This window comes from Mesocricetus auratus, unplaced genomic scaffold, assembly GCF_017639785.1.
Source record: "Mesocricetus auratus isolate SY011 unplaced genomic scaffold, BCM_Maur_2.0 Super-Scaffold_100013, whole genome shotgun sequence".
In the NCBI taxonomy this organism is placed as follows: domain Eukaryota; kingdom Metazoa; phylum Chordata; class Mammalia; order Rodentia; family Cricetidae; genus Mesocricetus; species Mesocricetus auratus.
Genome location: NW_024429196.1, coordinates 81,372,311 through 81,397,228, shown reverse-complemented (window position 1 = coordinate 81,397,228; position 24,918 = coordinate 81,372,311). Strand labels below are relative to the sequence as shown.

The window sequence follows — 24,918 nt, the reverse complement described above, 5'->3', positions numbered from 1 at the left end:
GCAGAATGGCAGTTGGGTGGAGGCAGGGAGCAAAAGAGGTGTTTCCTGGGACAGGGGGCGGAGACCTGATGGCTTTAAGGTCCCCCAGGACTCAAGTTCACGGAGCTTCTGCAAACACCGGGCAGCTTTCAGAACTCCCGCTGTGACCATCCCTTGTGGGCTCTTCCTGCCTGCACCTGCAGCCAGCTCCTGCGGCTCGCACCTGTTATCAGGCCCCAACCATGTCGGACAAGGCGCCCTTCGACACGGATATCAATACCCTGACCCGATTCGTCATGGAGGAGGGCAGGAAGGCTCACGGCACGGGCGAGATGACCCAGCTGCTGAACTCGCTCTGCACCGCGGTCAAAGCCATCTCGTCCGCAGTGCGCAAAGCGGGCATCGCACAGCTGTGAGTTAGGCCTCTGGTGGCCCCGTCTGGTCTATTAGAGCGCCCGGGGGTGGCCTGCCTCTCTGGACCCCCTGTTGGTAGCCAGTGTGCCCGTTTGACACCTGAGATTCCTGCCTCTTGCCCTGCTGTACACAAGCCCTCATCCTCTTCCTCTTGGTGATGGAGCAGGCCCCCTGGGAGGGCTGTCCTCCAGATGCTCACCTGTCCTAGTCCTCCTCTGGTCTCAGCTCTCCTTGTCCCTACCCCCAGTCTCATGGTAAAAGTGAGTGATTTACCAAGCAGGGCTAGTACCAGCTGCCCACCTTGGTCTCAGACAGAAAGTGCTAGCCTGGTCACCTTCCTCCCCTGTTACTCTCTTTGGGATTTTGGCCCCAGGTTGTTTCAGATCCAGTGTGTCACCCTCGACCTAGGCTAGTTCCGTTAAGAGTACCCCACCGAGCAGTAAGTCGGTAGTCGGGGAAGAAGTGAATACCCAGCCAAGTCCAGCTGTCTATACGGTGCCCTGTCCTCTCTTTTTTGGGGACTAGCTGCAGAGCCTCACCTAATGAGCAACAAAACCTCTCCCTATTTGCATTAATGCCATGAGCAGATCTTGCCCAATTAGCGAAGAGCTCAAAGACAGGGCTTGGAGTAGTAGACTTCTGACGGAGTCAAGGAATTGATCTCCTTCTTCTGAAACATTTGGGGACTTCGTCATGCAGACCCTCCTCCAGGGGTGATTGTGGAGGGTCCGAGATTCTGCCTCCCCAGGAAGTTTCCTTGTGGTGGGTAGTGCTTGGCTTTTTGAAGCAGGGTCTCGCTATGTAGCTTTTGACGTTCTGGAGTTTATGCTATGTGTAGAGCAAGCTGACCTTGAACCCACAGAGATCTGCCTGCCTCTGCCTCCTGAGTGCTGGAATTAAAGGTGTGCACCACCACACCTGTCGTGGTGGGTGATTTTAATGCTCTGATCTATAGTTCATACAGTAGGTAGTAGGGAGTGAAGGCAAACCTTCCTTTTGCAAACTACACAGCTCTCTTTTACTTTGTTCTGGTGTGAGCTCATGTTTGGTATCTAACTGGTTGGCATACAATGGAATGGAGCCCGGGCTTTTAGATTATCTGTATATTTCCCTAATATTTCTCATGCCTATGAATAATGCAGAAATGCTATGTGAGGTTTGTGGCTAACTTGAGCATAGAATCCTTTGAAGTGTATTTTTTTTAAAGTGCTCTCCCAACAATGAGCCCTGGGTTATTTATTTCCTTATGCATCTATTTCTCCAAACCTCTATTTCTACCGTGTCGCTTTGGCTGAGTCAATTCTTAAGAATGAAGCACCTGGTCAGATTTCCTTTCAGACACCTAGCAAGGGCTAGGCATTGCTACAGGCAGCTAGGAACAGGTGTGTTAGAGGTGAAGATTCTTTCATTGTTTTGTTCTTGGCCCCAAAGAGTCATTGAGCAAGCATACGAAGGTAAAGCCACACTTCAAATTGAATTTACAGAGCACAGGTTTAACTCTCTGAGGACCTGGCAGCTTTCTAAGAGACAGCAGTTGGCAGGTTTTTGTTGTTGTTGTTTTTATATTATTTTTAAAAATGCACCAGTACTTGTCACAATCTCAGAGAGACTCAGAAGCCCCCAAATCCCACTTAACCAACCCCAGATAATGGGGATGGGGTTTGGTAGAAGGTGCTAGTTTTGGCATGGAAGAGAATGTATATTAGTAGACTAGATGACCATGACACCAGTTATGAAAATATTATTATAGATTCCTTAAGGAGTTGTACCCATTGACAAAAACACCAAGCCATTCGAAAGATGCGGAGGAAAAAAGTGACCCTCCACCCATGCCAAGTTCTTGGAGAACCCACTGGTAGCTGCTGTTGATTATTTTCTCGGACTCTTCTTTATGCTCAAGTAAATGTCTATATGAACATGCATTTACATATCCCTGTGTAGCCAGCACACAAAATGGGACTGAATTTACACCGTGTTTTCTCCCGTTGTGTAATGAACATTTTCTGACATCAGGGAGTGACATCCTCCCCCTTCTTTTAACCTGCTGCGTGGTGTTTCACTGAGCAGACACCTTGAGTAAAGGAACCCTTCTGCGGGTTTGTGGCATTTAAGCCCTCACCTCTCTGGTTGTTATGGCGGTAGAATAGGTGCTGATTATGGCTACATGAGTAGCTGATGGGAAGAAGCTAAATTCTTGTGGGACAGGAAGGATGTGACTATTCACCGTATGACAAGCAGCCAGACTTCCAGTAGCCAGGTATGATCTCGACAGGGCCTCCAAATTATACTCGTTTGTGCCTTGAAGTGTCGAATGAAGAGCCATTTGTGCCTTCAGAGAGCTTAATTATTGCTCCCAGTCGGCCATAGAAAAGCGTGCACCCAAAGGGATGGGATGGTTGCAGATCTTTCAAGAACCTCGTTGGGACTGGTTTCCCAAGCTCAGCCTGGTGTCTCCCGGATCAGCAGAGTTATAATCATGGTTCATGCTGCTACCCTGTCTCAGTTAACTTCAAAGTCGCCGCTGCGGTCAATTTCCATTGCTCCTAATGATACAATATCATGAGGCAGCATTTCATGTAGCCCAGGTCAGGTTCTGGGGAAGGGAAGGCTGGAGTTGGAGGAGAAGGCGTGGAAAAGATGAAGGAGCGACCAGAGCTATAGTAGCCAAGAAGGCAGGGGAAGGACCTGGCAAAGGTGAAGCGTGGGTTGGACTTGGGCAGTGAGGGGCGCTCCCAAACAGCCGGTTCTAGCAAATGAGAGTAGAATCACGCTGCCATACATGAAAGCAATGCAAAACTCCGAATGGAATCCCAAGGAGGACAAAACTCCAAATGGAATCCCAAGGAGGACTTGACTTCTAGAGGCTGTGGAGCAGTGAGGGGTTGTGGACTTTTGGACGCCTTGGTTTAGGCTACTGCAGAAACACACAGTCATAGTCTGTGGGCATATCCAGGTCACTGGACTTGGGCACACTGGCCCTGAGAATGTCATGACTGGGTTTAGAAGAGCAGGGACCTGCCGAACTAAAGAGCCTGGTCTCAGAGAGAAGGAGCTGAGTTTAGATTCCTAGGCTGATATTTAACTAATGTGGTGACAGAGATGGGTGGTGAAGCATGTGTGAGCCTCAGTTTTCCCCTCTTATAAGACAGGGACAAGTGCTCTTCAACCTTAGAGTGTTGTGTGAAGATGGAGGAGCTCGCTGGTGATGTACTGATGTCATCACTGCTCTCCTGAAGACTTTTCTTTCTTTCTTTTGTAAACTGCTTTCTTTGGGCTGGGCCTTCATTCTATTTTTGCAGCCAAGCACATACGTATCAGCCTAGAATATATTCCAGACTACTACAACATCTGGAAAAGGTGTGTGTGTGTGTGTGTGTGTGTGTGTGTGTGTAGGTCAGGCCCAAACCTTTTACTGCTGTTTCTCAAAGGGTATCTCCCTTGTTTATTGAGACAGGGTTTCTCATTGACCTGGAGTTCACTTACTGATTAGGCTAGTCAGGCTGGTGAGGGAGCTCCTGGCATCGGCCTGTCTCTGCTTCCCCAGCACGGAAATTCCAACTGTGTGCTGCCATGCTCCGCTTTTTAAAACACGGGTTCTGGGGATTGAGTTCAGAAACTATGCCGGTGTGGCACACGAATCGCCAACTGCAGTGACTCTCTGGCTCTCCAGAAAGGTTTCCTTTTTATATATGAGATCTTCTTTGTTTGGTTGGAGGAAGGAATTCAATGAGGAAATTGAGTTTTAAGCTTGGAACCGTGGGAGGGCTAGCGCCCACCGATGCTGATCTTCACATTTGCAGAATCCACGGCACAAGACTGCTTAGAACTTCGTCAGATTCCCTCCCGCGTCTCGGACTGTCTGCCCCCTACATGACCTGAGTGCATTGCAAACCTCATTCCCGGGCCCCGGGATCAGAGCCGGGCCTCATACCCTGACGTCTGTCCATCTGCAACCTGCATGAACAAAAGTCATGGGTTGGGATTTGTGACCTTGACAAGCCGCTTGATTGGCACCTCTTCTGTGTGTATTTCTGAAGTAACCCTTGGATTTTGCCCTCCCTGGGTGAATGGTTGGCCATTTACCACAGAATCAATCAATGACAGGGTGGAGGTGGGGTACCCGGGACTTCAGTGATAAAGACTTAAATCATAATCTTCCTCCCCCTTGTCCTTGGTTAGATGACCTGAAAAACAGTGTGGTCTTCCCATGTGCTGCTGCTCACACACAGTTCTGGAAGAAGGGAAGCAGCCTGTCAGCCAAGGATGTCATATAGAGCTTGTCCACTGATTGTGTGCCAGGCCCTGGTTTCAGTTCCTGCTGTTCAAGGCCAAGGCTGTTTGTCTAGCACGGAGGCAGGAGGGTCAGAGTTTCAAGGTCACCCTGGGATACATAGGCTACTGGAGAACACATCCTCTTCACCCTCACCCCACACATAAACCACCCAATTCCGGCTCTGACAGACCTCCGCTGCTTTCAGCTGTGTCTGCAGAGGCTCCTTTTTGTAGCTTCTTGGTGTAGAGATACATAACGAACAGGGCATCTCTCTACTGAGAGATGTTAAGAGATGAGCGCTGAGAGCAAGAGATGGGCGCTCAGCCCTGGACAGTGTAGTCTACACCGGATTCTCTTACCACGGAGGCTCCTCGGGGGAAAGTCTCAGAAGAGGAGGCAGAAAGAATGTAAGAGCAGGAGAGTGGGGGAGGGGCCAGAAGATGGGGCGGAGCCCGAGGATGGGGAGGAGTGCTGCTAAATAACATGGCTACAATGAACCCACACCCAGCTGTGGTTTCCTGCACAAGACCCACTAGGATCAAGCCAGGCAAAAATCCCAGACTAGATCTTTGCCCCTCACTGAGGGGCAATGGGTATTTGCTAGGAGAACGAGACCCATTCTGTTTGGAGAACGCGGGACTGTAGAATTCCCGTGATCCAATGGATGGTCCCGCATCTATGCACGTGTGGGGGTACATAACTAACTAGACTTAGAGAATAATAATAATAAAAAAAAACAAAGACAAGAAGTCAGAAGGAGTGTTTTGGGCATGTGGTGAGAGCTTTTGGGTGGAGATATGATCATATTTCTTTATATACATGTATGAGACTCTCAAAAATAAAAAGAATTAAAAAGCAAAGCTGCCGAAGGCCTTGCTTCTTTTGTGAACATCTTAAGTCTGCCTATAAAAATACCAGAGGCTTCATGGCTAGGGAAGAGCTCCTGTCATGCTAGAAACCATATGCAACATTTGCATTAAATACCAATACTTTTTAATCCAAATTTCCAAAGATTTAAACATATTGAGCCAATTAGCCGACACTCTAAGGAATTCCGTGTTCTACTAATGAAAATAGTTTATGCTTTTAAATTTTGAGTTTGACAGTAAAAGTAAAAGATGAGACATACAAAGTACTTCTTAAGGCTAGTTATACTCCATGGGCTCCAGAAAGAGAACGCTGGTCTCCAGAAGTCCAAGAGCAGAAGGTCAAGGGCCTAGACTCTTGGCTACACACTTTCCTCACTCTAAGTGCTTGAGCTGAAGGGCCAGCTGATTTGAAGTGAAATGTGACAGTACCTCAAAGGAGCTATTTCACCCTTCATGCCATTTACTTGTGATGACAATCCTGTGTTGGCCGTCTTCTTAGAAGTTGTCTACAAAGGCGGTCTAGAGCTGATCCCTCACCCACCCAGAACCAATCATTTGCTTAGCAGATGCCTCTGGGAATCTGTTAAGAATAGCCTTGCCTGCCATTTTAGGGAGTCAGACAAGCCAAGGAACACATCTGTAGGCCAGGTGTGTCACACTCCCTGTTTCTGGCTGAGTTCATCAAGATGGGCTTAGCCACGGAGTTTGGTCAGATTGGTAGGAGGAACATGCAGAATTTGAATGCAGGCCTTTGCACCACAGACTTCTTGCTAGGACCTCACAATGTTGACAGAGCTAGGGGTAGGGGTAGGGTGATCATGCTTCCTGAATGCCTGTCTATGCCCTGGGCATTATTTAGAGCCTTTGACCCTTATCAGCTCATTCTCCACCCTCCCCATGCACTAGGAAGCTGATTGTTGTATTCCCATCTTACAGCTGAAGAGCCAGAGGCCAGAGGTGTGAAGTCACTTGCACAGGGCTGCCAAGCATGTAGCAGAGCTGGGACTGGGATCTCGGTGGTCTAGAGTTCCAGCCTATGGCATTGATTGTCACCTCCTCTGTTCTTCTACCAAGCCGGCGGGAGGGAAAGGCCACTGTCCTTGCCTGTACAGTTTTGTGCAGGAGATACACATCGTTTTTTTGTACATTTCACTTATTCGTTGTATGTGCAAGCATTCTGTGGTAAGTGTGTAGAGGTTGGAGGACAGTTTACGGGGGTCAGTTCTCTCTTTCCACTGTGTGGGTCTGGGGGACTGAGCGAGACTTGGCAGCAAACACCTTTATTCACTGAGCTGTCTCCTCCACACAGGAGGCACACCTTGGTGTGTGTGTGTGTGCTCGCGTACAGGAGTCACACTTGGTGTGTGTGTGTGTGCTCATGTACAGGAGTCACACTTAGATGGGGGGTGGCATGCTTACAGACAGCAGCTTTGTTGTTGGATTAGGGCTCAGATGGTGGAGTCAGGAAGGGGAAGCATTGCTGACAGCACTGAGTTTAGAGTTCTTGGAGCATCTTGTCCCTTTCTGAGTTCATCCATTCTACCATGCTTACTGAGCACTTGCTGAACGCTGATTTTGCTCCTGGAGGTAAGGGTATGAGCCGAAGGAAATACTCTTTTGTTTAGGTGCAAGAACTGTCAGATCTCAGACGTGTAAGGCCAGTCAGTTCCTTTAGCAAATACCATTTTCAAATTAGTGTTTGCCGTGCACCCCTGGACCCCAGCTCTAGCTTCAGACCTCACCAGAAACAGAGCAGGCTGCATCGTCCCCAGGTAGAGGCTTACGTGGAGAGAGGAGTCCTCAGGCTGGCCCAGACAGTCAAGACACAATGCAGAGACTTCAAAATAGATACATCATTGCTGCGTTGTATCGGTCATGGTTATCTTTTCCAGTCTCGAAGAGTCCTGACTCTAACTGAGATACGTGCGAATCTACCGAGACTTGAACTCAGAGCCCTTTTGCATGCTAGGACAGCACTCTAACCCTGGGTGCACCCCCAGGCCGTCTTTTAAATCTTTGAGTACCAGCTGTAATCCATGCGTATCTAAACTCAGCTCCAATGAGCTTGGCGCCAGCGGCTCAGGGTTCTGGGTCCTGGTAGGCAGGCAGCTTGGCTGTGGCTGGGTAGGACTTTTAAATTCTGTTCCCTGCCTCAGCGGCCAGTGGTGCTCAGGTCTGGGCAGGCACCCTACCCTTTTGCTTCTGCGTGCTGCTTCCCAGGGAAGGTCGCAAGCCATTTTGCCTTTTTCCTATCCACTGTGCTTTTACGTTTCTCCTTTGAGAGGGAACAAAAGAGAGCCGGGGAGCAGCTTGAGATGTTGCTCACTCCCATTGCTACAAGTGTCCCTGGCAGCAGAGCTGTGGCCCCAAAGAACCAATTGCTACTGATTTCCGCTCTGCTGGGGGCTACGGAAGGGGTTGAGCCTAGACATATCTGCCTTGCTTAAGTTTTTGCCGTCCTCATTTTCTGTGCTCATACTTCTCTCATTGGTATCAGGGCCCAGCTGGCCCCAGGCAAAGCTTCTGTGGTCAGGAAAAAACGCCATTTTCCACCTTGTTCTGGTCACGGAGAACCAAAAGGGAGCCACGCGGTCTGTGAGAGGCTCCATCCCATCAAAGGCAGTTAGTGCTTTCCCCTCCCAGTCACGAAGGCTAGTGGGAACGCTCCCTGCAGAGCAGGGGGGGCTCTGGGACTCCTGAGTCCTCCTGCAGTATGCCCGGGTTTTGGTTGAGAGAACATTGCTGATTCGTTCTCCAAGCCCTGGTTCAGTGGCTCAAACAGAGGCCCCACGAGCCAACGTGTTGGTGCTTCTGCTGGCTTTCACCGCTCTCCCTGGAATATGTAGACTTTCACCGCTCTCCCTGGACTATGTAGCGGAGACCCCTGCCAATCTGTCCTTCCAGGCTTTGGGCAAGGATGACCAGCAGCCTGCAGAGACCAGTGGTTTCTAGAGGTTTGGGCGAGGGGGTGTGGATCTGGAATTGTGTGGAGAAGATAAACTCCACGTGTGATGGCTAATTTTCATTGTCAGCCCAACAGGATCCAGAATCATGGGGGATTGGTTAGGTACGATTCTGGTCTCTGAGTGTGTTGGGAAGGGCATTTCGGGAAAGGACTAATTAAAGCCCCCATGGGAAGCACCATCCTGGGCGCTAGGGCCTGGGTGGTCTGAAAAGAAAGTCAGCTGAGTGCTGGGGCTCTCCTGCTCGATGCTTTCTCAACCTGAAGTTCAAAGCCACCTCCTGCTCCCCATAGGCCAGGCTGTCCCACTCAGGTGGTGGCACAGGGCACCAAGCAGCCATGGGTTGAACTCCCTCAAACTGAGTTCCCTCAAGCTGTTTCTTTCAGGTGCTTGGTTACAACTACAAGCAAGTGGCTGACACAATGTGCTCTCCAGTCCCCTGCTTCCTCGAGAGCTTACTTATTTATTTACCGCGTGCTTGTACATGTGTGCCTTTTTGGCAGGATTGTGGAAGTATGAGGACAGCTTGCCGGGGTTGATCCTTAAGTTGTCAGGGTTGGTGAAACATACCATTACCTGCCCCCCCCGCCCCTCCCCGAGGTTTTGTTTTTGTTTTTTTGTTTTTTTCAAGACAGGGTTTCTCTGTGGCTTTGGAGCCTGTCCTGGAACTAGCTCTTATAGACCAGACTGGCCTTGAACTCACAGAGATCCACCTGCCTCTGCCTCCCGAGTACTGGGATTAAAGGCATGAGCCACCAACGCCTGGCTTCCTTGAGATTATTTTTAAGGGATTTATTTTTCTTTTTCTGTCAAAACTACAAAAGCCTCAAATTCTGGCTTTTCACTGGCCAGTTGTTCCTCTGATCCACCAGCCCCTCAGAGCCCCCAGGAGTGTGGTGAGGGACGTCACTGACCAGAGCAATTCTGTGTGTGTGTAGCAGAGAGAAACAGAGGCCGGGCTGGCTCAGGCACTCGGCCGTGAGTCAGGGGTGACCAACTACACAATCCATGAATTGCTCCTACCACCATGGCAGTATCTCTGCCTGGCACCTGGAAACCCGCTCTCCTGAGCCCAGTGTCTGCCTTCAAGTCACATTGTTGAGTTTCCCTGTGGGGTATCTTAGTACTCAGGCTTAATAGGGGAAGCCCTCACACTTCATTCCCTGGAGTAGTTGTCCAGTGGATAATCTTTGAGTTTGAAGGTTTCTGGAAAGGACTGTCCTTCTAGAAGAGGCAGGCCCTCACTGGGGGGCAAAGAAGAGCTCTGAAGGAAGATGGAGGAGCAGTGTCACCCAGTGGCCACCACATGAAGGTGAATGGGAGTCCTGGGTGAGACTGGTAGGATGGCCTCCATACTGCTCAACCCTGTGGAGTGTTATCTGGCCCATAGGATTCTCATCACAGGCAGGCAGAAAGCCCCCGTGACTCTTGGCTTTCTGAATGTTGGCTCCTCTGTGACCCCCGGGTCAAACCTTCTCAAGACCTTCGGCCAGCGTGGGCTCCACAGTTGACTTCGGAGGTCGATGGTGTAGAAAGAGACCCAGGGACAGAGGCGGGCTGCCAGCCCACACACCGCGTGGCCTTAGTGAACAAGGGAGGGGTAAGGCAGAAGAGGAGAGGTGGAGGAACGCAGAGGGCAGGGCACTGTCTTCCAGGCTTGAAGGGGGTGACAATGACAGCGGTTGATGCTAACAAATCGCTTGCTCATCTCTATAGACTGGGCTACGCTGTGCCCACACACGCAGAAGCGAGTTAGGTTTTAAGGGGTCGGGGAGTATGTTTTCAGCATTTGAAGCAAAGGGCTGGGTGGGGCTGTAGCTCAGTTGGTGGAGTGTTTGGGTAGTGTGCCCAAAGCCCTGGGTCAGATCCTCAGCTCCCAAGGTTTGGGTTGGTGTGGAGGTGGAGGTAGGAGGAGGATCAGGAGTTGAAGGTACATGTTATACAGAGAGTTCAAGGCCAGCCGGGCTACTTGAGACCTTGTCTAAAAGAGGAAAAAACAAAACAAAACCAAAAAACCAGTTGAGGCAATCAATAACTGAAGCAGTGACAACCAGTTGGCAGGAAATTCAACAGACATCTCAGGGTGAGACTGTGCCCCTCCCTACCCACTGCCAGCTCCGTGGCTGAACCCTCATACCCAGTCTTTGTTCTTTGCCTCCTTCCTGTGTCCTCCTTCTATTGTGGATGGCAGCCTGCCTCCCCCCTCATTCAGACTCTGGATGAGCTGCCTGGATTCTGGGAATTCTGCAGTGACTGACTTGCAGGTTGCTCACAACAGAAGTAGGAGCTCCTTACCATCTCCCTGCTGGAGGACTGACCCCACACAGAGGCAGTTGGGAGTCAGAGGGGACACAGCTCACCACCACCATCCACTCTGTGCCCACCTGTATGGGTTGAAGTGGCATGGATGCCGGCATTCCATCTCTCTCCTCTGTAAAATGGAAGTGTGAGACCATCCACGGCTCCTTTTCTCTCGGGATGATCTCTGTTACAAGCCAAACACCCCCCCACCCACCCCCAGCCCGGGGGTTAGCTCATATGCCAGGCTCACTCCAGCCCGGACTTTGTTGCTCCTCTTTAACGGATTCGTTGAGCTTCCGCATGTGAGGGCGGTAAACTTGGTTCCTGCGCAAAATAAACAGCATAAAAAAAATCACCCCTTGTTATTTGCGAAGCACAGACACAATAACGGACACACAGTGTGAAGGCAGGGTGGTGCTCTGCTGGTATACATATGGGGCAGGAGGGGAAGGTTGTTTTAAAGGTCTCAGTAGGGTCACTATAATGATTGGGAAGCATGAATGTGACCAGAGACTCCTGTGATCCCAGGGCTGGAACGGTGGGGCCTTCCGAGCAGTACCCCCCCCCCCAGCTTTGCCGGCTCCTCCCGGCAAGGTCCCCCTGGCCTATCTGCTTTCCTTTCTCCAGATCCTCCGGTGCTTGCCCTCAGTGATGTTCGGGTGGCCTTGGCTTATTTTCTGTGGTTTCCTTCCCTCCTAGCTACGGCATCGACGGCTCAACCAACGTGACGGGGGACCAAGTGAAGAAGCTGGACGTCCTTTCCAATGACCTGGTTATCAACATGCTGAAGTCATCCTTTGCTGCCTGTGTTCTTGTGTCCGAAGAAAACAAGCACGCCATCATAATAGAGCCCGAGAAGAGGGTGGGTCTGTGTCCACACTGCTGAAGGCTCCCGGGTAGCCATTTTCCTTCTGGGCTGCATGAGAGGTTTTACATTGGCTTCTCCAAGCTAGATTTCTATGGGTTACCCAAGCTCCCTCCATTCTGTCTTCCTGCCATCCCAGATCTCTAAACTCCATCCCAGAGACTGTAACTGGAGTTCTTCCGTTTTTGTTTTTCTCAAGAGGGTTTCTCATTATTGTTTTGGAGTCTGTCCTGGAACTCGCTCTGTAGACCAGGCTGGCCTTGAACTCACAGAGATCCGCCTGCCTCTGCCTCCCGAGTGCTGGGATTAATGGAGTTCTCTCTTAATTGACCCAGATAATAAAAAGCTGGAGTCAGATACAGAGGGAAACGCTGAGAGATTAGAGAGGAGGAGCAAGACACAGCACACACGGTACCTCCTTAGCGTCTCAGCAGACAAGAGAGCGATTTCTGGTTTCCCCCTGCTGACACCCTGTCTCTGCCCAGCTACCTCACTTCCTGACTGTACAGACCTCCAGACCTCTATGGTTAGCTATTGGCAAGCTACATTCTCTGACCCTCCCCCCCCCTCTTTTATTTGTACACAAGAGCCTCCCCTGATCCTGTTCTTCCCGTTTCTCGAGGGTGTGTCTCCATTCCCGAGTGGTCATGGCCTGTGCTTAGGTATCTTCAAAGCCTGGCTTCTGCTAATTGGCTCTTAAACGATGACCAGGTCCCCGCCTTCAAGACAGACCCACTGCCAAGCTGAACAGGCTCCACATCCCAGCCCCAGCTCAGGCACTGGGATTCCCTGAGGGGCAGAGAGCAAGAGATAGTCTGTGTGGCCCAGTTCCTAGCCCCAGCCTGGCATGCCAAACAGCTGGGGGAGGGTGGAGCAGCTTCCAGAGAAGGCTCAGCATTGTAGAGAGGCCAGGGGATTCGTGTGAACACCCCGTGTCACACACAGGAGGGAGTTTACTTGGCTCTTAGGAGACCGTGGCAGATGGTAACACAAACGTGAGACTAGAACAGTTATTCTGACAGTCTTTCCCCGGTCAAGGAAAATTGGGAGCGTGGGAAGGTAGAATTGGGAGGGAAAAGCAGAAGCTGACTTAACATCCAGCTTGCGTTGGCCTTAGTAAGGGGTAGGGGCCGGCCTAGAGCGACGCGCGCTGCTCTACAACTCCTCTGACACATGGCCACAGGAGAAGTCCCAATCTTCTCTGCAGTGTCGTCGTCCGTCCGGTTTTCCAGCCCCCCGAACCCCTGCTGTGATATGCCGTCGCAGTGGCTGCAATCTCATTTTCCCGTCTGTAGTTTCCTGCATCCGTGGAAATGAATCGTTATGAGCGAGCAGTGAAGGAGTTCCCTGGATCTGGGGAAGGACATTAAACACCCACCCGCTCTTCACACACACACACACAGACAGACACACACACATCTAAAGAAGATAATTGGAGATGGAAAACTCCCAGGGACGAGCTGGAAAACTGGCTCCCCTGAAAATTTTCTCCGGTTTGTCGTCCTTACAAAACTCAAGGGTATGGACGTTCAAAGGCTGGACCCTATTCTTGGGAGTCACGGACAGAGCTTGGACGAGCCTGATCCCATGAGCCTGAGAGCTGGAGCCGGCCAGCCAAGAGTGACACTGATGGTTTGCAACCACCACAACCCCGGGGCCGTTTCTTTTAGGAGTCATGTCAGGGATAATGTTGAGAAATCTGTGCACTACAATTGCATGCACCACCCATCAAACTGAGTGAGGAACGTCTTACAAACCTGAGTGCTAAGGACATCTTCCTTTCCCCTAGGCATTATTTCTTTGCCTTGTTAAGTAGAGAGAGACAAATGACTAATTTTGTTTTTCGAATTTCCTTTGCCTTCTCAAACCAAAGTCATGATTCACTTACACCGGTGGAGTAGGAAGCTATGATTTTATTATGTGCACTTCTATACTTCCTATCCTAAATTATATTTTCTCTGCCTAAGATTTACCTGTCCTGTCTGCTTATCCATCTTCTCATACCCCCTCACCGACAGAATATAAACAAATAAGACCGTACTTCTCACCTTGTCCCTTAGAGTTCATTCAGCGTGCACTTAACCTTGTTTGCATTTTCTTTTCTTTTTCCAGGGCAAATATGTTGTCTGTTTCGATCCCCTGGATGGCTCATCCAACATTGACTGCCTTGTGTCCATTGGAACCATTTTTGGCATTTACAGAAAGGTAAAGAGGATCAGTGGAGGCTCTTGCGACGATGCTCTGCTTTTACAAATAAAAGCCTCTGGTTTTGATAGAAAATGAATCTGGGGCACAAAGCCGTGGGGCTTGAATATATTAGCAGCCAAACACCGGTTGCCCTGCATATTCCGTGTGAGAGAGACCCACAAAACTGCTAAGATACGGTAATAAAAAAAACGCTGGTGGTCAAAGAGACCAGGCCACTCGTTCAGCCCTCTCTCTCTCACAAAGAAACTGAGTTTTAAAACATGCCAGGGCAGACGGAGTGACAACCAGCCCAACCTGCCTTCATCGATTTCTTCCTTAAGCTAAAGGCCGTTTAAAAAGGTTCACTTTTATCCAATAAAGGAAACAAAACCAAGCAAATCTTTCCCCACGAGACGGTTCACCTGTCTCTAGTAATTGGCGGTATTCTTTAAAAAAAAAAAATATATATATGGTTTCTGCAGCTATGAATGGAACTGAAAAAAAAATGGTTATTTGCCCTTGTGAAGGAAAGGCCTTGGCAATGGTCTCACCCATCCCTGCCTGACTTTCTCCTCCATCGCCTCAAGCCTCCCAAATTGATGGTGTCACCCGTGTGGCCCTTACTGGGTGACATGGAACTTTGTACACCCTAAAGCCTGTGGCAGTTGTGGCCTCTGTAGGAGGGGAAGAGACGCAATGCTCAGGGAGTGCTGGCTTTTGCCAAGTTCTTCCTGCTTGGCCATCCCGGGCAGCGGTGGGGGCATGAGCCGGCCTTCCAGGAGAAAGGCATTTGTTGCTCTGAGTTTTCAGGAGGACACGCAATTGGGAAGGGTTAGGCTTGACCAGGCCGGGAACCTCTGACCCAGGGGTTCTTTTGAGTGATCCAACATCTCAGAGAAGTGGTGGAATTCCTCATTTCAAGGGCGTAGAGGAGAGTTTAAGAGTGTTGGGTAGCTTAGCTTAGGGACCAGCACGAATGCGTGGTGCTGGGCCTGGTGAATCTATGGGGTACTCTTCAGGGTGGAGAGCTGTTTCTGTGAAGCCTTAGAGATAGTTAGAGGCCTGTGTCCCTTCTTTGTGTCACTGGCTTCCAGGGAAGAAGGTTACTGTTAAAATAACCCTGACAAGCAATCCACACTGACAAAGGCCATTTGTTTAGCGACGCACGGGCCAAATCTGCCGTTTATAGGAAACCAACTGAAAAAAATTTTTTTTCTCACTGACTGCCCGGCCTCTGGTAGCCTCCATCCCCTCTCAGGTTCTGTGAGGCCAACTTTAAAATGGGCCTCTTACTCTTGGTTGTGTGTGTGTGTGGGGGGGGGGCGGGGTAGGAGCTCCAGCTGCATCTGGCCTGTCCTCTAATGACTCCAGAGAGACGCCACAAACTGTATTTCTGGGAATTTCTTTGATGTGGGAGTAATTGACCACGCGGCTCAGAGAGTGATGGGAGCGCACAGAATCAGTTTCCCCACAGGAGAGAGAGAGAGACAGAGAGAGGTTCAGCCCTGCCGCCCTGTGATAATTTGTTTAAGCACAGACGGAAGAAGCAGGTGAAGACAGACACCGGGTGCCCGTGATCAGGTTGCATTAATGGAGCTGGCAAAAAAGCAACGCTGCTTGTTGGAAGTGATAATTGAGACACGGGGGAAAATCAAATTAGGAATATGTGGAGGGGATGCTGGCTGGAAAGAGCGGTTCCGGGGCAGGAAGCTGGCGGGGGGGAGGGGGGAGGGGGTCTTTCAGGAAGGCTGCCTGTGTAGTGAGTGATGCAATTGGAAGGCTGCTGTGGGGCAGGAGGCAAACTCTGGGATGCCACTCACTCTCCCTAGCGGGGGCTCCCAACCTGTGGGCCAAGGCCCTTTTGAGGGTCGGTCTCACGTCGGGTATCTTGGGTATCAGGTGTCCAAACTGGGATTCATAACAGTCGCAAGATTCCAGTTATGAAGCAACAATGGAAGTAGCTCCATGGCTGGGGTCACCACAGCACGAGGAACCGTATTAAAGCATGGCAGCCTTAGGAAGGCTGACTACCGCTGCATTAGAGGCCTACCCTGCCGTGTATCCTGTTGGTGGTGGCACTGGGAAAAAAAAAAAAGGACGGTGAAGCAAAGTGAAAATGTGTTTTCTTTTCCCCTTTGCTCCAGAAAACCACCGACGAGCCTTCTGAGAAGGATGCTCTGCAGCCAGGCCGGGACCTGGTGGCGGCCGGCTATGCTCTCTATGGCAGCGCCACTATGCTGGTCCTTGCCTTGGAGTCTGGCGTCAACTGCTTCATGCTGGACCCGGTGAGACATCTCTTAGGTTGGGTGCTTGGCTAGTAGCTTTGAGCTTGTATGTGTGTGTGTGTGTGTGTGTGTGTGTGTGTGTGTGTGTGTGTGTGTGTGTGTGAAGTGTGTGATGTCCATGGGGGTCAGAAGGTGTTGGGTTCCCTGGAACTGGAGTTACAGATAGTTGTGAGCCACCACCCAGCATGGGTGCTGCAAACCTATTCTGAGTCCTTTGGAAGTGCTGAACCATATCTCCAGACCCCCCCCCCTTCCCTCCCATCCCCTTTTTCTTACAGACAGCAACAACAGCAGCAAACCACACACACACACACACACACACACACACACACACACACACACACACACACACACACACAAGGTACAGAGCACATGGTGTCCTCTGTGAGAGGCAGTTCACTCCTGAGAGTGTGCGGGGTGTGGCAAACTGCTGCAGATCAAAACACGGGCTACCTTTGACCCTTAACACAGCTGCACCCTCACCTCCCCGGGAGCATGGGCGCTTAATAAATAATCTAAGACCGAAGTAGAGGGTGGACAGCACAAATCAAAGATCTGGGCCTGAGGCCCCAGGGGAAAATAGGGCAGCTTCTGAAAGCAGTGGTGTTGGCTGCGGCTGCCCCTTGTCCAGATTGTCCAGTCCCCTTGATGAGCTCCTGGCGCCCTCTCTGCTGCCTTTTAGTTGACAGACATAGAGAGTAAAACGAAAATCTGTCTCTTGATTGTAGATATGCATGTGGAGGGGTAGATTTCTGGGTCCTGGGGAACCTTCCTCCCTCCCCAGACACAGATGTTTGCTGGGTCCTCTTGCTGACTGCCGGGGTCTCCATGTGGCTTCGACACTTCTGCTTTGCTTTCTTTGGCTTGACAGAGGTGAAATTTACCCCAGGGAGATTCGAGGGGCCTCCCCTTTTGCTCTTGGCTCCCATCTAGAACAGGTCGATGGCTGAGGCTAGGGACAGAATATCCACATGTGGGTCTCTAGCAGGCTTCAGCTTTCAGTGAGCTTTCATAGCTCCTGTCTCCAAATGTGGGAGACTCTCCTCCTTCACCTGCTGGGCGCTTAGGCTGGGTACTGGATGGCTGCCTGGGGAGCATGGCTGGCTGAGCTCTGCAGGTGGCTCCGGATTTCTAGACTTTTTCTTTCTTTCTTTTTTCCCATTTTTTAAATTTAAATTAGAAACAAGCTTGTTTTACATGTCAATCCCTCCCCTCCTCCCCTGCCCCCCCCACTGACCCTTATCCCATCCCCTTTCTGCTCTCCAAGGTGGGTGAGGACTTCCGTGGGGGATCTTCAAAGTCTGTCACATCATTTGGAGCAGAGCCTAGGCCCTTCCCCGTGTGTCTAGGCTGAGAGAGTATCCCTCTGTGTGGAATGGGTTCCCAAAGTCCACCCATACACTAGGATAAATAATGATCCACTACCAGAGGCCTCATAGATTGCCCAGGTCTCCTAATTGACATCCTTGCTCAGAGAGTCTGGATCAGTCCTATGCTGGTTTCCCATCTATCAGTCTGGGGTCCGTGAGCTCCCCCTTGTTCAGGTCAGCTGTTTCTGTGGGTTTCTCCAGCCTGGTCTTGACCTCTTTGGTCATCACCCCTCCCTCTCTGCAACTGGATTCCAGAGCTCAGCTCACTGTTTAGCTGTGGGTGTCTGCTTCTGCTTCCATCAGCAGGAAGATCGAGTCAAGGGAAGACTAGAGGAGAGCAAGAAAAGAGACACCATAATAGAGGGAGCCATTACAGGTTTAAAGAGAAATCTGGCACTAGGGAAATATCCAGGGATCCACAAGGTTGACCCCAACTAATAATCTAAGCAATAGTCAAGAGGTTTCCTTAAATGCCCTTCTCCAATAGTGAGTTTGATGACTACCTTATATGCCATCCTCGAGGGTTTCCAGACATTTTAGGCGGAGATATTTACTTTGTTTTCTTGACTGTACAAAAATATTTCTATAAAATTATGGCCCAAATTTTTAGGAGTAAGAACAAAAAAAAAGCACGAAAACAAAAAAGAGGAGATGCATTTGTAGTGATGCCTTCTGTGACTGCGGTTAATTCCCTCCATTTCCTCAGTTAGCATCCTCTTGGTTTGTATTTCACATACTTCCTCCATTTCTGTGTCTGAATGGTTTTTATTTTTTCATTCTTTGACACACACACACACACACACACACACACACAAATAATAAATTTTGATCAGTTTCATCTCCAAGATTCTCTCTCCTCACTTTCTCCCATTGAAACCTTTCTTTCTAGCCAGACCTCTCCTGTTTTCCTCCCTTCCTCCCTTCCTCCCTTCCTCCCTTCCTCCCTTCCTCCCTCCCTCCCTTCCTTCCTTCCTTCCTTCCTTCCTTCCTTCCTTCCTTCCTTCCTTCCTTCCTTCCTTCCTTCCTTCCTACCTTCCTTCCTTCCTTCCTCCCTTCCTCCCTTCCTCCCTTCCTCCCTCCCTCTCTCCCCCTCTCTTTCTCCTCCCACTGCCTCCCTCTCTCTGTTGTGAACCACTGAATTTAAATGGAGTTGCTTGTATGGGAAAGGAAGGGCTATTTCTAGGGGCACGAGCGACTTGTCAGTGACTACGACGGTGAGGGAAATGATACCTTCTCCCTAGGCACCGTTAACTGACAATAGTCCTTCAGGGAGGGTGTGGCCTGCCTCATGAGCCCTCTTCCTGTCTATGATTTTGGAGGCGGGGTCTCACAGTGTAGACCAGGCTGAACCTAAATTCCTCACCCTCCTTCCTGCCTCAGCCTCTCTGGTATTGAGGTTAGAATTGTGCTCTCCCATGTCTGGCCTTGCAAGCTTTCTTCCTCATTTTATGAAAATCCTTAGCACTCTTAAACCCTTTTACTCCCTCCTCCATCCTTGTCACCCCCAGAGCCCTTGGCTGTGGTCACTGTGTCCCGGGGTGAGGTGTGGTCACAGCCCATGCTTTGTTCATGCCTGGGGGAGCTTGCCGATCATCGGTCTACCTTTCTCCCTCGTTTCAAAGGCCATCGGAGAATTCATTCTGGTGGACAAGGACGTGAAGATCAAGAAGAAAGGTAGCATCTACAGCCTTAATGAGGGCTACGCCAAGGACTTTGACCCTGCCATCGCTGAGTATGTCCAAAGGAAAAAGTTCCCTCAAGTGAGTGAGTAGGCAGTTGGGACTGGTGTGGTGTTCAGCTTTGGGAGGCGTGCCCTTAAGAGGAAAAAGGGACACTTGGCATTGAGAAGGGGCCTGGACTTCATCTGGGACTCTTGCTTTATGAGTCAATCAATCCACTGATGTGAATTATCCTGGAGATGAGGGAGAGGTAGAAACCACTGAAACTAGGTCCTGGAGCTGAAGTGCTTGCTGGGAGACATCAACATTTGAGTATTAGTTAGTCTTTATCTCCAAGCATAATCGGGACAATAAAGTCAACCAGATGAGCTTCTTTACAATAATAATGCATTTGTATTTCTGGGACCCCCTAGTCCTCAAACATCTACTGCATGAGGTCTGTACCTTCATGCCTATGCCCTTGATGGGTTTCTGTCTGTTGTATCAGGATGGTCAGTGTCAGGCAGGGGAGATGGCTCAGTGGGTAAACTGCTTGCTTCACAAGCATGGAGACTGGAGATTGGTCCCCCAGGTCTAGTTTACAGGCAGCCTGCCTGTAATAGCAGTGTAGGGAGGCAGAGAAGGGATCCCCTGAGCAAGCAGTGACCTGGGAGAGACAAATCAAAAGCTCTGGGTTCATGTGATGAAAGACTGGGCCTCAACATATAAGGTGGAGATTGATGGAGTGCTTCCACACACACACATACACACATTCCCACAAACCCATACATATATAAACACGTGGACACACACACACACTCCCACAAGCCCATACATATATAAACATGTGGACACACACACACACTCCCACAAACCCATGCGCATGTAAACACACACACACACACATTCCCACACACCCATACATATATAAACACGTGGACACACACACACTCCCACAAACCCATACATATATAAACACGTGGACACACACACACACTCCCACAAACCCATACATATATAAACACGTGGACACACACACACACTCCCACAAACCCATGCGCATGTAAACACACACACACACACTCCCACAAACCCATACATATATAAACATGTGGACACACACACACACTCCCACAAACCCATGCGCATGTAAACACACACACACACATTCCCACAAGCCCACAAGCCCATGCACATATAAACACACACATACACATGTACACACACACACATTCCCACAAACCTATGTACATATAAACACACACACGTACACACACACATTCCCACAAACCATGCACATATAAACACACACACACTCATTCCCACAAACCCATGCACATATAAACACACACACACACTCATTCCCACAAACCCATGCACATATAAACACACACACATGCATACACACACACTCATTCCCACAAACCCATGCACATACACACACACACAGACACATACACAGACACATAGACATACAGACACACACACACACACACACACACACACACACACACATACATAATGGACAGTGTCTACCCTGGTTTCTCACGAGTGAGTATGAGGAGGAAAACAGCTGCTTGTCCAGGGGCTCTTTCTATAGGGCTGTTTGATTTTTGCCCTACCATTGCTGCCCTTTTCTGAGGATGAAGCCCACGTGTTAACATGGCATCCAGGGTCTGGGGTCCTCAAAGCTGGCCCCAGGCTTTCTCTCTAGCATGGTTTTCTCTCCTTTCCCATGCACAATTCCTGCACACATGCATGTTAGCATACCCCGTGGCAACAGCACTTACCTCTATGCTGTCAAGCCCTTGTTTGTACCAAATCCTCTCCCTCAAAACATATAATTTTGCACATGCCCAGTTCTTTAGCGTGACAAAATCTTTGTCAGTCTTCAAGTTAAAATTTTGTATCGCCTGTTCCAACCTCATAGCAGAACCAACCACACTCTTCTTGGGGCTACTGCTGGAATGTGAACTTCTGGGAGATATTCAGGAGGCTGTGTCCCATGACTTCCCTCCTTCTTTTCTAGAGTGAGATTGTCTGAGTTAGTGTTTACTATTGCTGTGAAGAGATACCACGGCCGCCACCTCAACTGTTATAAAGAAAACGTTTAATTGAGGGGGCTAGCTTTCCATTCAGAGGTTCAGTCCGTCATGGCGGGGAGCATGGGCAGACATGGTGCTGGAGAAATTGCCAAGTGTGCCCTCCAGCCTCAAGGTCTGAATTAAAGGCCTGTGCCATCCAGCCTCCTCCAGCAAGACCACACTTCTTCCCACAAGGCCACAACTCCTGATAGTGCCACTCCCTATGAGTTAATGGGGGGGCAAATACATTCAAACCATCACAGGGATTTTCATTTCATGCCTTAGCTCAGCTCCAGGTGAGCATTTTGTCTGAAACTTGGTAAGTAACTGTGGAGTGGAATAAACATCAGGGACACCGAGGGTCCGCCCACCCTTTCTTTACCTTCCACAGCTCTAATCTTCTGCTGCTCTCAACCTTGTAGGGTAATTCAGCTCCCTACGGTGCCCGGTACGTGGGGTCCATGGTGGCTGATGTTCACCGCACTCTGGTGTACGGAGGGATCTTTTTATACCCTGCCAATAAGAAGAGCCCCAGTGGAAAGGTACGTACACCCCCAAGGAAATGAGCAAGAAGCAGTGGGGGATTGTTTCCAGCCCCAGGGGTTTGACCTCACTGGGTAGAAAGGTCATGGAGCCGATGAACTCTCCGGTGGTTGCTCACATGTCTGTGGCAGTCTCCAGATTTGAGGCAAGGCCTAGACTGCATCAACTAAATGTGAAAATGTCTCACGAGAGCCCTTCCACAGCTATGGCAAAAGAGAATTAATGGAACTCCAGCAGGGGACTAAAAAGCGCTCAGGGCTTCCAGGCACATGGGTTTGGCTCGCACAGAATGGGTTCCATTCATAGAGGGAAATGAAATAGTCCTGTCTCATTACCAGGATAGCAAATCAAATATGCATTGCCGAGAGGGGTCTACTTTGATGGCTCCCAAAGGCATAAAATAGATGTAGCTCATGAGCTTGGCATTTGCTGCTTGGAAAGTGATGCTGTCTGATTGAGGGGCAAGGGTGTGGGGAAACCCAGAGCTTCCGGGCGGATTTTTTTCCACTGACTGCACCCGCCACCGTGTTATGTAGTCAGCTCTCCGGCAAGTCACGGGGCTTGTGTGCCTTCCAGGGCCCGCTAGGGGGCGTCCTTTACTCCCTCGTGCGAGGCGACAAAAAAACGCTTCCTTTGCAGATATTCTGTCCTCTTCCCTGCCCCTTTTGGTTTTGCTGACAGTCTCAGGTGAGCCAGGCTGTGCAGCTGAGAAGGGTGACTTTTGAATTCCTGGCCCTCCTCCGCCCACCTTGGGAAAGCTGAGCAGTCTGAACCACCATGCTGAACCACATGCCCTTAAGCTGTCAGTAGCTGAGGTTGTGGGCCTGATGGGGTCTGTTCATGCTCACGGTGTCTGCTTCACCGAGAGCACTGATCTTTGTTCTTTCTTTGCACACCTGTCTTGCTGCAACAGCCCAGAAGCACTCAGCCAGCTTGCCGTACGTATCGCACTTTTTCTCGAGTGATTCACTCTCTTTCTCTTTGACAGAAAACGTGGAGGTGACTCCCCCCCCCCCTGCCCCTTTTTGAGTTTTCAAGTCTGGCCCTGATTCCCATATGGGGAACAGGGTCAGGAAATACTAGCACAGTCTGTCTGCTCCACAGGCCAACTGCATGAAAATGCGCTCAATAAAAAAAAAAATTAATATTCAAAAGCGAACACCAAGATATAAGTCAGACAGAATCCCAACCCTGGAGCATTAGGGAGGCTTTCAAGAGGAGCACACAGGGCTGCAGACAATGGTGCACTGTTTGGAGGAACCAGCCTGCCTTCCAGATGTCTGCAGCCAGACACCACTGTGGATTTTTTTAAAATGCCTTTAGAGCAGACGGAGCTCCGTCCAACACACACGGAATCGCTCATTAAGTCCCGTCTCTGGCTGTAAAGAGTTGGGAACCGTTAGTACTGCCAAAAATGCTACTCTGTCCCGAATCCAGGTGGTCTGCCTCATGTTTGCGTCAGGTGGCTGGCTAGCTCCAGCTCCGTGAATGGTTTTATTCAACCAAATAGCTAACGGTTTTGTCTCAGGAACATTGTGGGGTGTGGGGGTGTGTGGGGGGATGGGGGAGGGAGCTTTCCAAATTGATAAAGGAAAGAGGGGGAGAGAGACACAGAGAGATGGAGAGACAAAGACAAGAGACAGAGAGATAGAGAGACACAGAGAATCAGTTACCATGGAAACTTGCACAGCTCTGCAGAGTTTTGCGATAGAACAGGCTCCCCCCACCCTGATGGTAACACCTTCTGGGTTGAAGACCTTGGTCTCTCTGGTCTTGTTTTCCAGCTGAGGCTGCTGTATGAGTGCAATCCTATGGCTTTTGTCATGGAGAAGGCAGGAGGACTTGCCACCACAGGGAAGGAAGATATTTTAGACATCATTCCCACTGACATCCACCAGAAGGCACCAGTCATCATGGGGTCCCCTGAAGATGTAAAGGAATTCCTAGAGATCTACAAGAAGCATCAGGTCAAATAAAGGCCTGCTTTGCCCTTGCCCCAAAGCAGAGCCTTGTATCTGGACCTGCGACCTCAAGTGACACTGCCCCTTTCTGACTGTATGCTGTATATTCCTAGACAACAGACCTAACAGTATGGACAGTTCCACAGTCCAACACTTTGCAATGCCCAAGACTGCCTCACCCACCTGCTATCACACCACCATGACAGGTAACATGTATTTTGAGCAGAAGAAGGAGAAATAAACACACTCTTCCTTTATAATTTTTTTGTGCACTTTGTGTCAACAGAATGTTAGACAAGTCATTTCACCTCCACAACAGCTGCGTAAGTGTAATGATGTGGTGGGTCCATTTGGGCCACAGTAAAATGGAGAACTGAGGGCTGAAGGTCTCCATCCAGTGAGTGGTAGGCAAGGCCGGGGGAGGTGCCACGTCCGCTGCGCAGCCTGTGTCCGAGAATGTGCGGAGGGTGTCGGGGATAAAGAAAACTTTAAGCAGGCCCCAAAAAGGCTCAAGAAAACTTCCCAAGAAAGGCCTCCCTCCAGAAAAGCTTCCGCTCTCTCTCCACCCCTGGCTGGTTCTCTTTGACACCAAAAACTGATTTGGGTGTGTCAGAAGAGGCCGTTAGTCTTTGCACAAGGTCGAGGTCAGGGTGGTTCCCGTGGGCCAGCCCTTTTCAGGAACTTATTGCCCTGAGCATTGCATTGTTTTTAGTAAACATGTTTTTAGTAAACATTGTTTTACAGCTGCCTACTCCCAGGCTGATGGGGAAGTGGGTCTCTGAACAAGGTCTGGTGTCCCCACAGAGAGGAGCCCAGGCATCCTGGTCACTAAGCTGAGTTAATATCACTTCTAATATTTGTGGTCCTGTTCACTTCTGGGTGTTTCTGTCCTTCTGGTAATTAGTGAGTGTCTGGCTTCTCAGCCTCCTGCAGGTGTCTATAATCATCCAAGACAAAATGACAGTTTATGTTACTATTCAACAGTGCTTTTTTTTTTAACACAGGAGTGACATCTAATAACACAGCTGTGTAATTTCTAGGGAGGGTCTAGCGATCATAATGAAAATGATGGACCATAAGAATTAAATTTAAGGAACCAGACTGTATGCCAAGCAGGTACTTTTTGGGCCAGAGGGCTTTCCCCAGAGGACCTGTCACAGCTGGTC

At 49.9% G+C, this 24,918-nt stretch overlaps 1 protein-coding gene across 1 annotated transcript; it reads left to right on the top strand.

Annotated features, from left to right (window-relative positions):
• On the top strand, positions 1–24,012 carry Fbp1 (fructose-bisphosphatase 1). The gene is made up of 7 exons (XM_013119330.3): positions 1–391; positions 11,499–11,661; positions 13,777–13,869; positions 15,996–16,136; positions 19,129–19,266; positions 21,671–21,790; positions 23,576–24,012. The coding sequence occupies exons 1-7, from the start codon at positions 222–224 to the stop codon at positions 23,765–23,767; spliced, it is 1,017 nt and encodes a 338-aa protein (XP_012974784.1). The 5' UTR covers positions 1–221; the 3' UTR covers positions 23,768–24,012.
• Positions 24,013–24,918: the final 906 nt, after the last annotated feature.